Source organism: Zeus faber (assembly GCF_960531495.2).
Source record: "Zeus faber genome assembly, chromosome: 18".
Taxonomy (NCBI): Eukaryota; Metazoa; Chordata; class Actinopteri; order Zeiformes; family Zeidae; genus Zeus; species Zeus faber.
This window is the reverse complement of record NC_137210.1, coordinates 18,115,865-18,137,867: the sequence shown is the minus strand read 5'-3', so window position 1 is coordinate 18,137,867 and position 22,003 is coordinate 18,115,865. Positions and strand designations below refer to the sequence as shown.

Sequence of the window (22,003 nt, the reverse complement as noted above, 5' to 3'; positions counted from 1 at the left end):
AGCCTGCTGGCAAATTATGTAAAATAATTATTGAGACTGTCCGCCACCTCCTTTTTATCTGTTGTATCCTTGTTCACCATGTTTAAACGGATGTTACTGGTTTTTGTTTTCAGACATCTACTGTAGCCAAGCTGTTTGAGAGATTTCCATAGATTTCCTGACATATGTATGTTGATTATTTCACAAAAGTGCATTTTAATTTCACTCGGGCTGTTAGACCAACTTTTGGAGCTCGTCACAATCTACGTTATTTTGTGAGCCAGTAGGTAAGTCCATGAGGTATTCATCTCATGGCACCATGGCCTGTTTCAAAACTGGAGATTCCAGCCCATAAAAAGCTTTCAGAAAAGGGCATAAGCCTGATGTTATGAAAGCTACGAGGCAAGCATCTTTTCAAGATTCAAACCCCAAGGAAAACGTTGAGGTCGGCCAAAGAATAGGGCATTGTCTCTTTCCTTGGGGTTTTCCCCTCTGGAGTCTCTTAGACAGATTTATTCAAAGTTTACACTATTTCCCACATAAAATAAACTCATGGCACTACATAACAATGCATTGTTGAGGGGGAACAGGCATATTTACTTCCTGTGGCAGAAACAAACCAAGCTCTGCATCTGTTTATCAAAGGCCTGGTAATGATAATTAGTGTTCTCATTTGCAGTTGTACTGATTAGCTTTGGTTTTGTTATCATATAAATTATATAAAGCTGTTGCATTTCATACTTATTGTGCATATTTGTTTTCATTACAGGTATTTTGCTGCTAATAAATGCTCATAGCTGTCAGGCTGGCTTGGCAGCTGGATCATTACTTCTCAAAGTGATCGTCACAATGCTGTGACCCCAATTTCCCCCCTGCAAGCAGTATCTGTCAGTTGTCCTGACCAACCAGATTTGAAACTTGTTTTCCAATGATGTTTTCAGTTTCCATTTTCATTAGAAAAAGGAAACTCATTGCTTTTGATATGATCAAGATCCAGAATTGAATGTGAGTTTCCCCTCCCCCTAGTGTCTGCATTTAAATTGTCTGTAGGAGAGACTCATTATCATAACTCCATCTTTAATTGGGCTTCAATGTTTCACCTTCCTATGTTTACTTGAAGCCCCCTGCAGAGGTTACACAACTTTACCAGCAACTTAACATTAGCTATCCAACAAAATTCACTATTGGTCAATAATTACAGTATGTGTTGATATAGTATGTAATATTCTAAATATGTTTACAAAATAAATATGACGACAGATGATGGATCATTTCCTTGGAGGCTTTAACCCATTAATTATGTATCAGATGGGTATTTTTCAGACAGCAGGGAATTGATAGTCCTGTTGAGGCTGGGTCCTAAGTCATTGAGCAGCTAGGTTCTCCTTATATCAGACAAAGCCCACATGAAGCTTTAATTTCTTTTTCTTTTTTTTTTTAAGCGGTATTTGAATGGACAATATGCTGAGCCCTAAAATATTTTCACTGCTGAGCCCTAAAGTTTTTATTATCAGCCAATACAAGCTCACCCATATGCTGTTTTACAGTGTAGCTTTAAAACCTTCAGTTTGCCGTCATTCAATCATTGTACTATGAGCCAATGTTAGAAAGCAGTTATCACATTACTAAAATGTGAATTAGGTGAATTTGCATATTTTTTGGTTGGTTGTACCTGAATGTGTCTGTCCAAATGTCCAATATCAATATCAGCATGTCACCTTCTTTATGAGGAGAATATGTATTATTTATAATACATTTATATTATATTATACTATTAAAGGCTTGTACTTTAATAGTGACACAAAATTAACAAAAAAATACAATTAATTTGTTTAATACCGCAAATATTTATGACAAGGAATCGGCTAAGCTCTCATGACGGTCACAGCCCTAATATCACCTATTTTAGCCAGTATCACTATATTTATGATATCACACTTTGCGGCAACTTGTATTGGGTGGCACTTGTGACAGCTTCAGCTCCCACCAGTGGAGGCCAGTGGCAGATAAGTAGCGAACAGCCGAGAATCTTTACACCCATTTATAGTTTCCTAGGACAGTAGTGAAGGAGAGGGGAGAGGAGAGAGGGAGAGAGAGAGAGAGAGAGAGAGAGAGAGAGCGAGAGAGAGACACTACCTGCGGTGCCCCCAGGTAAAGGAGCCAGTGAGCATTAGCACAGAGGGGGGCCAAACCTAATCTCCCCACACTGCAGGGCATGCCAGCAGCAGTGGCCGCTATTCAGCCCACCGTCAGGTTATCACAGGAGACAGGCGGACTACTCACAGTCAGGAAGCGCTCCACTGCTGATAACATTTTAAATCACCGGTCCATAGCACCACTTTTTGTGCCGGGGAAACTGATAAAGCAAGTATGGAATTTTGTCGTTGGATTTGCGTGCCATCTGTGGTGTGCGGGGTGATGGGGATAGATTTTGATTTTAGGTGTATGTGAGCTCATGATAGGGATCCTACTGTGAATCTCACCCGGGAGTCTTTTTCATTTTCTGGCTTTAAATGTCTTGTAATTAAAACGCACAGAGAAAGAACTAGTAACAGGCTTTAATATGTGTAACCAAGGCGCTCAAGATTATTTTCCCGACTTTCAAGGATTGTTGTTTAATAGACCTCCAACTGAATGTTCGGACATTAACTATGTTTATGCAATTGGGTGCACTCCATTCCCTTAAGTGTAGCAGACAGATCTTTTAAAAGTGTCTGTCCCATAATAAAATGGTCCAAGGTGATTCCAAGCGTCTCCAAGATTTGTTGAAAGGGGCACGTAACAATTAGATGACCTTGGCTCCAGTTTGAATGGCTAACATATGCGTCATCTAAAATCTTACGAGTTTAGCCAACTAACATAACATAGCAATATTCCTGTTTCCTGATAAGAGTCATCAAACTTAAATTGTTTATTCTGGGCAAAGTAAATCTAAACACTGACTCTCTTGGCACAACTTTGAACCAATGCATGAGATGTAGCAAGAACTTATTTGAACTCTGATTTGTGGTCACGTGGAACAAATTCTGGCCACTTCATGGATGTCTGGAAAGGACGGGAACCTCCACCATCGAAAATGAGCTTTACCAACAGCAATTATGCTGATACTCAATGCACTGCAACTTAAGAACACACACGCAAATAGACAAAACACAAGCAAATTAAGAAATAATCATCAGCAATTTGACAAAACGTGCTGCATTTCGAAAACGTGCTTCAAATTCAGGCGCATCGAATGAACTGCGTACCAAAATGCTTTGCAAATTCGAAAAACACCTCATTAACACAAATGCAAAAGCCACAACATTATGGTATTGAGCCACAACCGATGCACTGATTGACATGTTAATGTGATGGACCTGAAATTGAATATATTAAACTAGGTGTGTGTGTGTGTGTGTGTGTGTGTGTGTGTGTGTGTGTGTGTGTGTGTGTGTGTGTGTGTGTGTGTGTGTGTGTGTGTGTGTGTGTGTGTGTGTGTGTGTGTGTATAAAAGAATTTACACAAGTAATAACCTGTAGCCACAACTATCACCAGACCACCACGTCCAAATCCTCCACCTGCTTCCTCGCTACAAGCACCAAACAGCCTCCATGCAATTAATAAATAGAAAAAGGAACTTTATATCAATCCACGTTTTTTTTTTTTTAAATATAGATTCATCTGGATTGACCGCGATTTCTCCGCTGGTACTTGCAGATCCCGGTTATTACTTCTATAAATTCTTATATACGATTACAGATACAAATTTATTTTGTTTAATATATTTTATTGTAAATTAATCGTTGTGGCGCACTTCCGTAATGTTGCGGCTCACCTTTGTTATGTTGTGGCTTTTGCATTTATGTTTTCCTTCAATGCGGTGGTGTTTTCCGAATTTGCAAGGCGTTTTGGCGTTTCAGTCCGTTCGACACGTCCGGATTTGCAGCGAGTTTTCTAAATGCTGAGCATGTTTTGTCAAATTGGTGAAGATGTTTTCTTTATTTGCTTGTGTTTTGTCTATCTGCATGTGTTTTTTTAAGTTGCAGTGCGTTGAGCTCTCAGGGCCACCGTAAAAAAGGCATCAGATGTTATCAACTGAGTTTGATTGAACATTAGGTTTGAGTGCGGCTTTTAGACAGGCATGGAAAGGTGGGGCTAATTGGTGGAGGAGGGAAAAGGCTAGCGCTCTTGTTATAAATTGGTGCATGGAAATAGCACCTAATTCCCTTGAAAACTAGATGAAAAGCAGAAGTTGGTGAACAATTTCTCTTCCAATGGCCAATGGAAGCCTTGATTTTATATTATAGATTTTGATTTCAGGCCTTCCTTTGTGTCTGGAGCCATCAGACTGTATAGCGGTGACCCTGGCTTAACCTAGCTGTCTCCTCACATATCCACACTATACTCCCATAGCTAAACTTCTCAAACTATCCCCCATCCCATTGCACTCCTTAAAGGGGACATATTATACTCTTTTTCAACAAGTTAATATAGGTCTCTGAGATCCCCAAAACACGTCTTTGAAGTTTTTTGTTGTTTTTTTTGTTGAAAATACCACCCAGGTTATGCATTCTAGCCATTCTAACATGCCTCAAAACCGCTCATGTTCTTAGCACTGTTTGTGTGTCGCCTCAAGGGCTGGTTATTGGCAAGGACATCATGATTCGATTTAAATTCTTTGAGGCACGACTCTATTCGATATCGATACGATTTGATTTCTATGTGATTCGTTATCGATTCAATACTTGACATGAAATCAACGTTTTTACAAGTAAGGTGACTGAAATTGCAAGTGACTTCATAAAAGAGTACCTTCTGTTATTTGTGATACAATACGTGCATTATTGATATTGTTTAGAGCAAATTAACCGCAAAAAATATTTCACCATTTCATTATTCTTTATTAAGCAAAGAATAAACCAACAGTACTGTATGCTGTAATGCACTGGTATAAAATGTAAAATTAAATGCACACATTTGTGCCTGAGCTGAACTTGCAGCACAATGTAATAAACAACTCACACAGCAACTCAAAGAGGCAACTCTCTGTGCTGTACTCTCATTGAAATAAAATGTCAAGTGCATACACACTTAAATGCAAATGTTAGTCTCTTGGTCTGAGTCGCCTAGCAACTTGACAAAATGATGAGGGACAACTTCCAGGACTTAAAGGAACTGCTGCTAACGTCTTGGTGCCAGATACCACAGGACACCTTCAGAGCTCTCATGGAGTCCATGCCTCCACGGGTTAGAGCTGTTTTGGCGGCACGAGGGGGGACCTACACAATATTATGCAGGTGGTTTTAATGTTGTGGCTGATCGGTGTATGTCGTGGCCAGAGGATCGGCCAGAGCACAGCAGTGCCTTGATCTCTTTGATGGGGTGGCAGTGGTGTCATCCTCTATCTTAGGAATAGTCTGAGGAGGTTTCTCAGGAGTCTGTGTTGGTCTCGTGCTCCAGTACCTCACCTGCCTCACTGTCTGCCTCTTTTTAACTTTTTGGCCCTCTCTGCTGAAAAATTGAATGTATCATTTTAGTAAAGTATAGAGTAATAGTATAAGGAGTCTGATATTATACAATAAGACTCAACCAAATATAATGTACGTAAAATTATTGTATTCTGTTCTCCTCTCTGTACAAGCACATTCACACATAGTTATTATCTTCATTCTGCAGCTTGGACTCACACAGGTTTCATCGCCATCTGTGCTGGAAGCCTCAGCGATTAGTCTAGTGAAGGTCTCCAGGGCTCAACACTAACTTCCAGGGCAAACACTAACAGGAACGGTTGTCCAGATAATTGAAGTACATGCAGACGGACAGAGATTCCTTCCTTTATAGTTATATTATAGTTAGGGTGGTAAATTCTAATTTGCGTCTTTCCATTTAAAAGAAGCTCTCCGACAATTGAGGTCCCACCCATGCTTATTATTAATGCTGTCTGTCTACAAAAATAAGAACTTGCTGTTGAATTGTAATGGCTATAACCCTAACTGCCACAGGGCAAATGTGCAACTCATGCGGGCGCACTTAACTAAAATCAGCGTTGGGTTAGCGTGTGCGTCCTCTTAGGATGCAGTCAGCTTTAAATGTGGAGCTGTGACGCTTCCAAATGACTGACACAGTGTAAAAGTGATATCGTACAAAATAATTTTAAATGCAAGCGTTTTGTGTGTGTAGAACAGCTGTTTATAACAGGTGCCTTGGATAAGCCATCAGCAGGACTTTTTCCTTCAAATAAATAGCGGTGGATATCACAGAAGCACCAGCTGTGTTTATTTTAATCATCATTGGCACAAGCTTCCAAAGAGGTTGCCACGATTGAAGTCCTTGGTCTGTTATGTGCAATCAGCTTGATTATTCCAACTTTGCAAAAAGATGTTTGAGATGTTTTCTTGACATATTCTTATCAGTGTAAACGCAAATCCGGTGTATCCGTTGAAATGGAGGACGGATACTGATGTTGGGGTTACAGCAGCGGCTCCCACCGTTTTTCATGAGGAAACAAATGAGACGGGCATTTTTCAAGGCCATTATTTATACAGCATAATGCGCTCGGCTGAATGCTTAATGGTGGCTGGGGGCAAGGAAAGGGCACCTGTTAACAACTTGTGTAAATGTTTGAGAAAAAACAGATGTCTGTTGGCACATTGGCCGGCAGCCTCGGAACGGGAGGAACCTTTCCTAAAAGCAATAACCAGAGTCTCAAGGCCTCTCAACAGTCTTCTCCAGGGCTAATGTCGCCATAATCAAAATGATGAGGGACTGGATGTTTGATTCTTAAGCTGGTGATGACGTGAGCTCGGCCTACTTGCTAATAAAACTGTCTATGGTCTGCTGCTGCTCTCATGAATATTAATGACCGGAGTGTGGGGTGTCATAACTTCTTTTGCCAATTGTTTGTTAACAGACCACTATACACGGTGCAAATTATCTCAGGGCTCGTAGCGTCCTTACATTTTCTGCTTGACCATACTGTTAAGCCTCTTGAATTGGGTTGAGAAAAATGTGCCGGATGACACCGCGACACACGCACGCACGCACGCACGCAGGCACGCACACACACACACACACAGAGAATTCAGAACTGATGGCACAATGCAGAGTTAATTCTGTGTTGTAAAACAGCAGCACAAAGCAATACCCCTTTCCCATTACAGCAAAAGCCCAGTCACACCCACTAACATCCAGCATTTCTCGTTTGTGGGGAAGGTAACATCGCGGTTTCAGTCGCCGGGTCAAATAACCCTGCTATAGTCACAGGGTTTTTTTTAATCGGCTCCACCTCCGATCGGCTCTGATGTAAACAGGACTGCCGGGTCGACCCGCTAATTCTGGCCTCTTTACCTGCGCTGGGCGTTCCAGGCGTCCAAGTTCCAGGTGCTGGCGTGTTAACAGATAGGAATATCCGTGTATCATTCCATCATTTCACTTCTCTTTAGCAATCCAGTATAGATTTACAAAAGATCCGATTCAAGTTTTACAGTTTTATGTCGTTGTTTGTCGTTGTCTCCTCTCCTGTTTAATTCCCAATCACACTGGAACCACAACACAGCCCCTTTCCGGCATGTGACGTCGAACGTGACACATCAGGGGGGAAATGAATGGCATCGCTCCTGGCAAAGGGAAAGGCGTCAATTGCCTATTTTATTAGGTTTACCTGGGGTTAAAGAACCCGGGTAAGCCCACTAATTTTGGTGTAAAAATGGTATAAGAATTATTGGGAAATTATTCCAGTGTGCTCCTCCCACATCTGTGACTGTAAAACCAAAGTAGCTCCCTCTTTCACCTCACCATTACTTTCTACAGGATATGCTCTCCAACCCATTCTACTAGCCTGCAGCCAAGGCCACCTACCCCAGAACACCCTTGTAGCGAAAGAATAATTACAATTCAGTGTCGGGGCCCAAATCTAAACACAGGCAAATCGAAAACGTGTTTTTTGATGCAGGACAGGAACTTACCAGGGCCTGGCTTATCAGTGCCAATCTCGAAGGTTTTCATTTAAATAAATGTCGGTTAAGTCACTTTCCCCGAATGAGGTAATACAAAGGGGATTGAGCCTATGGCCCACTGATGAAAGCGCTTGCATTTGCAGTATTCTGAGTATTAAGAACCAGTGTCTGTGGCGACTGTCCCCCCATGCAAATCGTCTCAGGAGAAATCATTCCCTTTTTTCATGTGTACTGGTGACCTCAATTTATTATGGACGGATGGCCTAGGTGCTAACTACCTCCACAGACTGTTTTGATCTTTGGGAAGTGAGGTCCAAAAACACCTCTGCAATTACCACTTTTCGCCATAGGGTGCGACCAAAAACAGCAAAACAGATTTTTGAGATTGCCACTTCAATTTCACACTTGCAGACGCCATCCATTCCCTTCAACCTGAATCCTCAAAACTCTCAAAGTTCCAATAACTGAATAAAATGCATTTCTGCAACTGCACTGAGATTTCTGTGTCTTTGTGTGCCTTCACTCAAATGTCTGCATGCACGGTATGGCTCTTTAGTTTTGACTTACTTGCGGCGGGCTTGGCAGGACATAATGTCATTAGATTGGTCTGTATTTAATCAGATGAACTGCCAACATTATTAATAACTGTAGAAGAGAGAGACTAGAGAGGACACTGGGAGAAAGAGCCAGAGGTGCTGACGGAGGGCTGAATAATAACTTACTGTTCCCTAGTTTGTTCGTTCTCTCTCTCTCTCTCTCTCTCTCTCTCTCTCTCTCTCTCTCTCTCTCTCTCTCTCTCTCTCTCTCTCTCTCTCTCTCTCTCTCTCTCTCTCTCTCTCTCTCTCTCTCTCTCTCTCCTCTCTCTCCTCTCTCTCTCTCTCTCTCTCTCTCTCTCTCTCTCTCTCTCTCTCATCTCCCCTTCTTGTATGTATCTCTCTCTACCACCAGGGACTATTATGCCCCCATGTCGACCTATTAAAATTCTCCACAAGTTGTTACACATTTAAGATGCAGTATGTGTTAGGATTCTCCAATCTGGGTTTGTCACAGAAAATACACTAGATGAATCCCTGCACTATTTTTGATCTCAACTAGAGATAAAAAATTGTAAACATACCAAGTAGTCATTACATAAAGACATTGGAGTGTAGGTGCGAGTAGATCTAAAACAAGGTGTGAACTGGAGACAGTGCAGTAGATGGGGATTGTAAGCCAGTGGCGCTAACTAACCACTGCCACTGCCTCAAACACCAGTCCAAAACCAGAGAAGCGCCACGATTTTCAGGTGCTTCACTTAGATTACCATATTAACAGGTCTGCGTGAAATAGGGCTGGGCGATTGTTTGATGGTAATTTGGGGATAAATAGTGGTGCTTTCGTTTCATTATAAGAAATATTTGAAATACAATCATTAGTAATATGGATATCAAGCAGGTAAAGGCACTGATTACAACCACTAGTACAGTCTATGAAGATGAGAAAAATGTATTACTTTACTGTAATGCGGCCTTAAAAGACAAGATTTCATTGACAGCACTGCACTGCAAAATTGCAATAAAAATAAAATAAAATCAATCAATCTATTTCTGCGTGGAGTCCAAATCTGACATCAACACAGAAAGCCATGAATGCGCACATTCAATCTCTGTTCTGTTGTTCATTATAATATGAAATGAAAAGCATCTTTCACAGTTCTGCCTTCTCTGCAAGTTCAGTAATGCCATTTTGTTCAGAGGGCCTATTTTTTTGAATCATGCTATGAAACTATTTGATCGCTTTGCATCTAGAACAATGAAAATGTAGAAAACGTACCTAACTGCTGGGAATATTTTTTTTATGGCCCCGAACCTTTGTTTGTTTGAATGAATAGAGAAATGTACATCTGGATTGAAGGAGGGTCTGGGGTCTGTCGGTTCGATATGCGTTTGAAACACAAAGTAAGCATTATAGATTTTTTTTTTTTTTTTTTCGATAACAGGCTGGTTTATTTGTCTGTCTCTTATTGTATGTGAAAATTAAAATTGCATTTTGGTCCCCGGGGGACATAGTGGTTGAGAAGCCCCGGTGTAGACTGCTCACTAGAAAGTTGTGTGTCCTCTCATTGATATTCAGAGGCTCCGACTTAGAGCTGTAAACAACAAGACGCCCAGCGATCTGCACTCTGGACATGTTGCAAGTGCTGCTGTGTGAGGGAGACACACACACTCTCTCGCTCTCGCTCTCTCTCTCTCCCTCTGTGTGCCCTCTCTTTCGCCCTGCCCCGCCCCCTTCTCTCTCTCTCTCTCTCTCCTCCTCTGTCTCTCCCCCGTTAAGTGCCCTCTTTCTCGATCTGCCCCCCTCTCCCACGTTCTCACTCTCTGCGCCCTCTGTTTCTCACCCCTCCTCTTCCCCTGTCTTGCTTCCTCTTTCTCTATCTTTCTCTCTTTCCCACTATCTCCCTATTTCTCTCTCTCGCTTCCTTTTTCCTCTCCCTATCTTTCTCTCTTTCTCTGCCCCCCTCTATCTCTCCCGCTCTTTCACTGCCCCCCCCCCCCCCCCTCTCTCTCTCTCTGAGAGATAGAGGGGGTCCAGCAGCAGCTGGACAGTGTAGCGTATCAGAGCTGAACTGAGCAGTGTAGGACAGACTGAGTGCCCCTGTGTGAGGCGTCCTCTCACGTCGAGTCATTTCTCTCTCTCTCTCTCTCTCTCTCTCTCTCTCTCTCTCTCTCTCTCTCTCTCTCTCTCTCTCTCTCTCTCTCTCTCTCTCTCTCTCTCTCTCTCTCTCTCTCTCTCTCTCTCTCTCTCTCTCTCTCTCTCTCTCTCTCTCTCTCTCTCTCCTCTCCCCTACCAGAGCTGCAAGCGGAGAAACAGCCAAGCTCCTCCTCCCCTGCCACTCAGGAACTGATGACAAGGCTGGGCTTCTTACTGGGAGAAGGGATCCCGGGCTCTGCACGCATACCTATGGACGACAAGAATGAAAAGAAGGTATTTCATTTTTACCCTCCCCTCCAACAGCTGCTACCGCTGCCGCAGGACTGATAGAGAGAGGAGGGAGGGAGGGAAGGAAGGAGGGAGGGAGGGAGGGAGAAGAGGGATCTCAAAGTGTGTGAGGTGAAGAAGGAAAAAAAGACATTTTTCTTTCCTTGGCAGCTGGGCACATGACTTCCTTCTGCACTTTCATTAAAGTCTCATCGCTTGGAATTAATGTTTGTGAAGACAAAGCAGGGTAACTGTTTGATGTTTATTTGTTTTGGACACTTCCACATTGCCAAGAAACACCACCGGTTCTTTAAAAGCAGCTGCATGTGGTTGGTTTTCAGCGCCAGAGACTCGGCGCGGCGGCATGCTCGTCTCCCGGTAACTTGAGTGTTGTTTCTGAGGAACCCTTTGCATGTAACTAGAGTGCCTGCGCTCTGGTCCAGAAATAGTTATGTCAGGTTCGAGCCGCGGTTTGTTTGGTGCTACTAATTAATCTGGGGCTCTGTGGAGAGCAGCGAAGCACAGTCTTGTTTGCTTTGATACCCCCCACCCCCGTGTGTGTGTGTGTGTGTGTGTGTGTGTGTGTGTGTGTGTGTGTGTGTGTGTGTGTGTGTGTGTGTGTGTGTGTGTGTGTGTGTTGTGTGTGTGTGTGTGTGTGTGTGTGTGTGTGTGTGTGTGTGCGCGCGCGCGCCGTCATTTGAGGAACTTGTAAGGGGCTTTACCTATGAATCATGTTCAGTACTATTGGTGTCAAATTGGGAAATGAAAGGAATGTGAGCACTGTGATTCTTGCTCATGATGCTCATAGCGGCGTAGTCACACAAGGTGTGTGTGTGTGTGTGTGTGTGTGTGTGTGTGTGGTTCTCAAACTTGCTGTGGAAGGAGCACATTAGACTCATCTGCCAACAATTCCCTTCTCTGTGCTGCTGTTTTACAAGGTTAACTTGGTGCATCGCTTTTATTTCTGCCCTACAGTAAAATTATCAAATGTCATTAAACTGTTGCATTGATGGCCACTATTGTGTTCAATTGGGTGGCCTTAGCTATGGGAGTAGCTTTAGTAAAGAGAGTAGTAAATTTGCCGCCTTTCTCAAAACCATCATCCCTACATCAGCGTCCTCTATGTGCCTGGGAAAAGATGGAGACGCCTGGGCTCTTAAATCTAAGTCATTTTGAACTCCTTCTCCTCAGAGTTTGCACGTTTGGTTCTCGTGCACTGGCTGTCTTGAGGGACCAGGCCATGTAGCTACAGTACATTAGCGCATGGACAACTCCAACCAACCAGGACACACACAACTCGACCTATATACCGAGTGGCATCAGAGTACTGCAGCAGGAATTTTGTGTGTGTCTGTGTGTGTGTGTGTGTGTGTGTGTGTGTGTGTGTGTGTGTCTGTGTGTGTCTGTGTGTGTGTGTCTGTGTAAGGGAGAGAGCGGGTACGTAAACTTGTATTAGTTTGGAGCTGTATGGTTGTCACTTGGCTGAATAGTAGATATAGCTGTTGCATTGTTGTGAGATACGCTTGATAATATGTCTGAGGAATGGAGAATATCTATTGTGCTCTTCTCTCACAGTCTCGCTTTGTTTCCTCCAGACATGAGTGATGAATTTGTGAGCCTCGCTGCATTTCAGCCCTTCAGCTTGTGTGTCATGCACACACGTGAAAGGCCTGTTTATTTGTGAAGGAATTTTTTTGCATTGCTTTCACATGATCCAGGGTCAGTTGCTCATCCGCAAAATGGGCAACTTGAAACAAAACAGACTTTCACTAAACAGGGTGAAAAAAATTGTTCGTTTTTTTTTTGTGGGCGGGGGAATTGGCAGAGTTGCTGAATCAGACATGTGGATTTGCATTTATGTTTGCACCTCTATATCACAATGGATTCTTTCAATGGATCTCTGAAACTTCCCTTCTCCTTCTTCTTCCCTCCACCCCTCCTTGCCCCCACAGTGCTCTGTGACCAGCCAGGGAATCAGCCCCTGCTCCACTCTGACCAGCAGCACGGCGTCCCCCAGTACTGACAGCCCCTGCTCCACGCTCAACAGCACCGCCAGCCACCCCCCGCTCAGTCGCTCCAGCCCCTGCGGGACCATCACCACCCCCAGCTCCACACTGGAGAGCAAGGACAGTGGGATCATAGGTGAGAGAGAGAGAGGGTGGAGAGAGAGATGCAGAGACGGAAAGCGAGAAAGAGCGGGGGGAAGCGTGTCATGCCGAGAGTTTCTTACCCATTACGCCCTGTGCTTTTTCAATGAGACTCGCAGCCGTCCTCCTTCGCATCTCACCAGTAACCATATAAAAGTTTCCTCACGTCGCCTTTTGGAAGTCGGCCTTAAAGAACAAAAAAAGTAAACACGCTCGGGTCCCAGTAATTCACTTTCCACTGTAATCTGTCTGTTTCCCGCGGCTCCGAAGCGTTTTGTGTCAAATGACATTCAGCCTTTACAACGTGTCAGTAATTGGGTTTGTATTGAGCTGTTTCTCTATGGGGGAGCATTGAGGTGACAGCAACAGCAATGCGAGGTCGTTCCATAGCTCTAGTAATACGGCTGTAAGACATCTGGGGATTTACAAAAGCTGACAGGAAGATGACTTGGCCTATTACTGAATTAATCCCTCAGCGATTTGTACTTGCTTGGCTTCCCATCCTGTAAAGAATGTCAGAAATTGATAGCGGTGTTTTGATGTTTTCAGCCAGGATTCAATTTTGCGATTCGCCTACGCTAAAGGGCCTCTTCCACTTCTGTTGTCAAATAAGTTTAAGTGTGAAGACCTTCTATAAAAGTCTCTATAAGTGTATAAAATGTTTTTTTTGACGAAGCCACGCGATTTGCATTTTCCGTATTGAAAAGTCTACCCAGTTGGCATAATTGATAACCGTGACTCATATTCCCAGCCCCCAGAGCAGTATCATCGCTGGCTGCTCAATAATTCATGGTCAGTGTGAGATTGTATCTGCCAGAGTGTAGCAGTGGTGTTGTGCCACCCAAGCTGCCGGGGTCGTGTAGAACATGTCTTACCTCAATTCGGCGTGGAGCTACTTTTCAAAAGTAGCTAAAATCAATATCACCTTCGAAAGACGTCCAGTGGTATTGGTCTTGAGCGTTGCTCTGCCGTTGGGCGAAGCGTGTGGGAATTCACGTCGTGTCCACAAGTCGGATTCTGTGATTAATGTCCGCTCGTCTTTTGAAGTTTGAGAAAGAGGGACTGTAGAAGAAGCCGGAGTAAGAGCTGGAAGAGAATCTCTGACTTCAAAAGCATACTCATCTGGCCCCGTATTCTGGAACCATCTTCTGGGTGGGGTGGTTGAGCCCTGTGAAGAATGTTGACATGTTAAAGCGTACAGCTGCTCTCAGAGGAGCTGCACAGGAGGGAGACTTTTAAAAGGCCAAAAGTAATGGATGGTAATGGCCATAAGCAGCCACTCAATTTACATTGTGACAAGCTTGTTGTAAAATTCACTTTAGTACATAGTAGACAAGATGAAGATGGCCGTTATGGTGCCATTTCCAGTGTTTTGTATTTGGGTGGCTGATGATGCTCACATCGGCGTAGTCGCACAAGATCCAGGTGTGTGTGTGTGTGTGTGTGTGTGTGTGTGTGTGTGTGTGTGTGTGTGTGTGTGTGTGTGTGTGTGTGTGTGTGTGTGTGTGTGTGTGTGTGTGTGTGTGTGTGGTGTGTATATATATAAGAATTTACACAAGTAATAACCTGTAGCCACAACTATCACCAGACCACCACGTCCAAATCCTCCACCTGCTTCCTCGCTACAAGCACCAAACAGCCTCCATGCAATTAATAAATAGAAAAAGGAACTTTATATCAATCCACGTTTTTTTTTTTTTAAATATAGATTCATCTGGATTGACCGCGATTTCTCCGCTGGTACTTGCAGATCCCGGTTATTACTTCTATAAATTCTTATATACGATTACAGATACAAATTTATTTTGTTTAATATATTTTATTGTAAATTAATCGTTGTGGCGCACTTCCGTAATGTTGCGGCTCACTTTTGTTATGTTGTGGCTTTTGCATTTATGTTTTCCTTCAATGCGGTGGTGTTTTCCGAATTTGCAAGGCGTTTCGGCGTTTCAGTCCGTTCGACACGTCCGGATTTGCAGCGAGTTTTCTAAATGCTGAGCATGTTTTGTCAAATTGGTGAAGATGTTTTCTTTATTTGTGTGTGTGTGTGTGTGTGTGTGTGTGTGTGTGTGTGTGTTTGTTATTCTCACTGGGGGAGTCACAGGGTCCAGGACCGGGGGTTTGTTATGTTAATAGTAGTGATGATGCAATGCTCCGAAGCTTTATGAAATCCAGATTAGTGGTGTGAGTGTGATGCAAACGTAGGCAGCCAGTCGAGCAGTTAGCCGGTCCTCAGCCTGCTGGCCTGCGCTGATGCGTCTGCATCCAGCTGCCTGCCTGTCAGTGCCCCCCCCCCCCCCCCCCCCCCCCCCCCACCGCTTAGCTTTTAGTGTTAGTATGACCATGGTGGCCTGAGGACAGGATTAAAAGATTTGTCTGTATGTCAGCAAAACACCTGTCTTAACTCGAAAAATGGACGGCTCCCTTTCCTCTGTGGTCTATATCCTATACAAGGACATTTCATTTGTAATGCAGTGGAGCTGGATATTGGGCAGAATCTTTCAATTTGGCTTTGATACAAAGGGTCACGATTTGATTCAGTATCAAATGTATTCTAAATTGATAGAGTTGCTGATGAGATGCAATATGATTAAAAAAAAAAACCCAAAAAGAATATATTAACATTTTGAATGCCAGTATGCCCTCTGTTTCTGACTATGGTGTTATTTAATTTAAGTGGAAAGTGGTTGCATAACTCCCAGCCAAAGAATCGCTATTACAAGTTATTGAGAAATTGAAACAATAGAATTTAATTATATTGTATGCGTATGTGTGTATAATTGTGATATATATTATATAAATATATATATATATATATATATTAGATTTATCTTATTGTCATTGCACAGAGTACAAGTACTGAGGCAACAAAATGCATTTCTAATTCTCTGCATTTTACCATCCTAGTTACTGATGTATCTAGGAGCAGTGGGCTGCCATAAAGCGGCGCCCGTGGAGCAGTTAGGGGGTTAAGTGTCACGCTCAAGACACATCAGCACGCTACCAGGGGGAGCCGGGGATCGAACCGGCAATCTTCCGATTACTAGATGACCCACCCTACCTCCTGAGCGAGCGCGCGCGCGGTTCTCAAACTTGCTGTGGAAGGAGCACATTAGACTCCTCTGCCAACAATTCCCTTTTCCTCTGTGCTGCTGTTTTACAAGGTTAACTTGGTGCATCGCTTTTATTTCTGCCCAACAGTAAAATTATCAAATGTCGTTAAACTGTTGCATTGATGGCCACTGTTTTGTTCAATTGGGTGGGTGTGGTCAATCAATTAAAATAATGAATCACATTTTTTACATCATACAGTATATACATGTATATGCACCAATCAGCCACGACATTTAAACCACTGACAGGTGAAGTGAATGACATTGATCGCATCGTTCCAGTGGCACCTGTCAAGGGCTGGGATGTATTAGGCAGCAAGTGAACAGTCAGTTCTTGAAGTTGATGTGTTGGAAGCAGGAAAAATGAGCAAGCGTAAGGATCTGAGCCACTTCGACGGGGGCCAAATTGTGATGGCTAGACGATTGGGTCAGGGCATCTCCAAAATGGTAGGTCTTGTGGGGAGTTCCTGGTGTGCAGTGATTAGTACCTGCTAAAAGTGGTCCAAGGAAGGACAACCGGTGAACCAACGACAAGGTTCTGGGCGCCCAAGAGCTCATTGATGCGTGTGGGGAGCTGAGTCCATCCCGTCTGGTCTGATCCCACAGAAGAGCTACTGTAGCACAAATTGCGGAGAAGGTTCATGCTGGCTGTGATAGAAAGGTGTCAGAACTCGGGATGTGGAAATTTCTCGATTTTAAGATGCGTTGCGATACAGGCGTCGACGATTCTGCATTGATGCAGATATAATTAGGAGATTAGAAATATAATTAGGCTTACATGGAAAACAAAACAAAAAAAACCCACTACCATTAATTTCAAATTAACAGATTTTATTGTGATTAAAATAAAAGCCTACAAAAAATTGAATTATCTCCATCATGTTCGCTAAGCTCCGGTGATGAGGGAGATCAGGTTCCAGACTGGCCAATCAGAAGCCACGATGCAGGACACACTGGGTGATGTCAACTGGGCCGTGTTTCACTCCACCCCCGATGATGTCAGAGAGTTTGGTGTCGAACTTGGTGGCGACGAACATCATTGCTAAGCTAGTAGCAGATGTGGCTTCCATGGTTACGGTGCGACAGCGTGGGTTGACCAATCCATACCGCACGCACCGCCGCTTACGCCGCGTCGTGGCTCTTGTCGCGGAACACGGACGATTACAAAGCGGCGTCTTACCAACTGAGGAGGGCTGTGAAAGAGGCAAAGCGTCGGTACAGGGAAAGAGTGGAGTCTCAGTTCCAGCTGTACACATGTGACACTGGACACATGTGGCAGGGATTACAGACTATTACAGAATACAGAGGCAGAGCTACCACCAGGGTGAATGCTGATGCTTTCGCATTAGCCCCCTGGTTAGCACAACAGAACCAAGTTCCGCCGCCGGAGGTGAGCGCACGCTCAGCGTCTCAGAGCTCGGGGTGAGGAGGGCTCTGAGGCAGGTGAACACCGGGAAAGTGGAAGGTGTGGACGGCATCCCCGGACATGTTCTGAAGACCTGTGCCGACCCGCTTCCCCAGTGTTCACCATCATATTCAACCTCACCCTGGCGCAGGCCTTGGTGCCCATACAGAAAATTGGGAATGCGATGCATCGAGAAGCATCGAGATGTATCGAGAATCGTTGACAGGTGAATCGTAATCAAATCGTGAGGCCAGTGAAGATTCACACTGTGTGTGTGTGTGTGTGTGTGTGTGTGTGTGTGTGTGTGTGTGTGTGTGTGAATAAGTAGCGTTAAAACAAATTTGTGTTACCGCAAATACATAAATTACTGTGTGAGTACACACATATATTTTTACCCGGCTCTGTGATGCAGCGTTCATTAACTGCATGCATATTCATTTGATTGAGAAGGGCTGTTTGGTTACATCACAGATGTATTATACTTTTTTTCTGTGCAACGTTAAATCCTTCAGCTGAGGAGGCCTGACAAGAGCAAAAGACCCGATAAGAGGATGCTGGTCGTAGGAAATGAACGCCATAAATCTACTCTATCACAACTGGCTGGTTTTCATTACTGTGAGCAAATTGTTGTTGTAAATATAAGAGTGCTGATAAGATCGCGGAAAAAAATAAAATAAAAAAGAGGGAGTTGGGACATTAAGGTTCATCATTCGCTGCACCACAGTTGCACAGAGACAACGATGGAGCCCATTTCATGTCGGAATAATATCAAGACTCATTTTGCTTCCTCATACGTCTTCATTCTACCTCTTTCGACTGGCTGTTTTATAATCCTCCCAGCTTTCTCACTCGCCGTCTCTTTTCTTGTCCCTCACCTCAGCCACCATCACTAGTTCTTCAGAAAATGACGACCGCAGCGGCTCCAGTCTGGAGTGGAGTAAAGATGGCAGCCTGAGGGGCAGCGGGCGCCACGGCCTGGCACCATGTGTCCGGGCCGAGACCTGTTCTCCCGTGGCCGAGGAAGACTCCGGCAGCGCCGGCGCCAGCCCGGCCGACACCCCGTCCAGGATGGACCATCTGCAGCAGCAGCCCAGCACGTCGGCAGGGCTGGCAGCCTCTGGAGTGACACTCCCTCCGAGCCATGCACCCGAAGGCCCAGTTCCCTACCCAGCGCACACCTGCTCCTCCCTCATGATGCCAAGGCCCAACTCTGTTGCAGGTAAGACCCTGTTGGACTCGGGTATAGCGCCTGACACCAGGTTTGGAGTCTGTATGGCATTACTAGAGGGGTGATATGATGGATGGATTCTAAGTGTGAATTTAGGAAACGCGCCTAAATAGGGCCACAGATTTTTGCTGTGAGACTCTGGTGTGAGAAGTCTAATGGGATTTTGGTTATTGTAGTATCGCAATCCAGGTTCTCCTCACTTAATGACCGAGTTCCGTTCCCACGACCAGGTCGTTAAGTGAATTGATCGATCACCGAGGACCCACGTTATTTCACGGTAAGGGGGCGTGGCCATTGCAAACGCTAGTGGAGTGAATACTGACCGATTGTGGGAACGACTTTTCCAGCTGTTCTAATCCATGCCTCTGCCATCTTGGTCAAAATATCCATATTACTGACTTTTTCTCAAATATTTTGAAAGCACCAATAGTCACCCACAAAATATGAAGTTATTGACATCGAGATATGCGTCAACAAATATTGGGATATTTGACTTTGTTGATATTGCAAAGCCCCATGTATGCCTATATCAATGTCACTTATCCTCACTTCTCATGGACCGGTGAACATTTCTTTTTGGGGCTGAGTTTGAGTCTGCCTAACTGGAACGTGCATGCGGGAGCGTGTTGCCACTCTGTCACAATGCGGTCTGTGACTGGGGCTTACGAGCGGTGCTTCCTCTCATTTCCCGCTTGAGCAAATGCATGAGGAAGATGGAGAGGTTGAAGGCACGGGCGGACACGTCCGTGAAGTGCCTGTTCAGCAGACGCGCTGAGGCTCACCACGGAGGGCAGGAGTCAGGTGGAGAGGGAATGGGAGTTGGGAGTTGCTGTGTTTTCCAACGGTTCCTGGGGTATTTGGGAGGTGGATTAGGCAGCTGTTGCGTGTTGTGACTTGGCGCTGTCATGTCAGACTAGAGGACAAGCCGCTGTCTGACTGATCCGTTCTGCATTCCTGCTCCTTCAGTCCTCCATAGCCTCCCAGCTGTCACTGCGTTTGGGACCCTCCACCTCTTTCTATCCCCTCTCCATTCCCTTTCTCCTTCTGGACACCTCCCCCCCCCCCTTTTTTTTTTTTTTTTTTTGCACCTTTCGGTTTCTCTCTGCTGCTGCTGCGCTTGACCTTGGTCTTCCTTTCTGGAGTCCCCACGGACCCTACGGCTCAGCATCTTCTACTAAAACGCAAACCCCCTGGATGTAGGCCTTGAGCAGTGAACTGCAATTCTATTTCTTGCTGTTGTGAAGAATCCTGGCATGCATATTGTGTGTGTTGCAGAACAATACGGCTGTGTATCGCTGTGTAGTGGTGACACATTCTGTATCACTGTTCACTGTATCATAGGGCTGGGTGACATTGACAAATATATACCTCCTACCACAATATACTGTATACCATATCTTGCCGTTAACTTGGTGATTTTACAAGATATTTACTTTATTAACATAATTGCGTATTACTTTCATTTTGTACTTTATTGCACTTCTCGTGGTAACATCCTACAATTCAGGAACACAGTTAAATAGATTTATTTCCTGTAATGTAATACAGACAAGATTTTTTTGTACATTAATATTAGTTTGGAATTTGACTTATTACCGAAGGATTCGTGCCTAATTAAGGCCTTCTCCCTTTCATTTTATGCCCACTACCTTTAGCTGCAGGAAGCTGCATGGGGATGGAATGTCTTCTAAACAATCGTCCACGTTTGCCTCTAAACCAGAATTTGTCCTTGTTATAACTCACCGTGTTGTGTGTGGAAATAGAGCTGCACGCTCAGTGATGGGCAAGGGATTGTTTCGTGCCATGTGGGGCAATAATGACATAGTTAAGCAAGTGTGACCGTTTGATGCCGTTTGGGACAACAATGACATAGTGACGTAAAGACTTGTTGACGCCTTTATGTGATTAATTCAAATTTTCCAGGTACTAGTTTTCCGATGCATTCCGAGTACATGAAACGCATCATGAACTCGCACAGTTGGGGAGGATTCAACTCGGTGTGGAGATGCCTTTCTGTGGATCATATTTTTTCGTGTCCAAGTTTTCGGGTGGGTTATTATAACGAATAACACATTTAACACAATTGGATGATGATGTCACAAAGCATCTTACTCCACAGACTCATCCCGCTCCACCACCGACCGGAAGTTTTCCGTTTACATCGGGTTTTTCACAAATTCCTGCTCTGTATGTGGAGCGATATGGATGAAACGTGAACAACAAGAGGTGTGCGACGTCCCGGTTCTCACAAAATCTCAACTGTGTTCGTGGGTGCAGTGGTTGTCGTGTTCCAGATACTTTTAGCCCGAAAAATGCCAAGGAGATCCGTACAATAACAATAGGGTACAACAATATAGGACAATAACTAATAAATAACACGGCAGGCAGCAATTCACAGGGTCCAGTTTAGTCATGTTAGGTACGTATTACAGTTTTCCGGGTTCTGTGAAACGCAGAACGAGTTACAATTTTCTGAGTTAACATTGAACGGGGTTTAGGTTTTTTTGTTTTTTTTCACTCGTTACATAACTCTTTTCAAGGTGATTTTTTAAAATCTTTTCTTTAACATTAGTGTGACTAACCTCTAAGGATGGATGTTCTGTCCACTCCTTATTTCAGTGGGGTCGGGTCGCCCTGAGGAAAGAAACCCTGTCGTTATCGAGGGTCGCTCTGAGGTCGGGGCGGAGAGACACTATTTTTTGACTTGGATTTAATGTTTAATGTCACCGTGGACTTATGTCTGGACCAATCACCGTGCACTTGTCATTGAATGTCCCCCCAAGAGCGGTGTTTTAACAATTACGATCATTCCTGGATCATGCAGTGCAGACACAAAGGAGGGGGACAGTTCCTCCAAAGGTTCTTAGAACTTCCTGCGGTGGGAAAATACCTTCTGTGACCAATTATAGTTTTCGGGGTTTTGTAAAATGCAGCACGAGTTACAATTCTCCAAGTTTCCTTTAAACGCAACATCCGTCAAGTTGTCCGTCTACGTGGAGCAAACGCTATGGAGTCCACAAGGCGCAAGTAGCTGGTTGCGAATGACTTCCTAGAGACCAAGTTTGGACTTGTATAACTTCAGATGATGTCATAAAGTGCCCCTCTCCTCAAACTACTCAAGTCGCGTCAATGTTCTTCTACTTCCGGGTAAAATTACAGTAGTTTTTCACAATTTTTTTCTCCAAATATACATCGATATTGATCAAACTCGAACGGCAAGACGTCTGAAATATGCC

At 44.1% G+C, this 22,003-nt stretch overlaps 1 protein-coding gene across 1 annotated transcript in view; it reads left to right on the top strand.

Annotated features, from left to right (window-relative positions):
• Positions 1 to 22,003, top strand: part of tanc1b (tetratricopeptide repeat, ankyrin repeat and coiled-coil containing 1b) — a 142,004-nt gene that overhangs the window by 73,369 nt on the left and 46,632 nt on the right. The window contains exons 5-7 of the mRNA XM_080019347.1: positions 10,747 to 10,880; positions 12,827 to 13,016; positions 18,420 to 18,758. Coding sequence (XP_079875473.1) covers positions 10,747 to 10,880; positions 12,827 to 13,016; positions 18,420 to 18,758 — 663 coding nt within the window. The remainder of the gene's footprint in view (positions 1 to 10,746; positions 10,881 to 12,826; positions 13,017 to 18,419; positions 18,759 to 22,003) is intronic.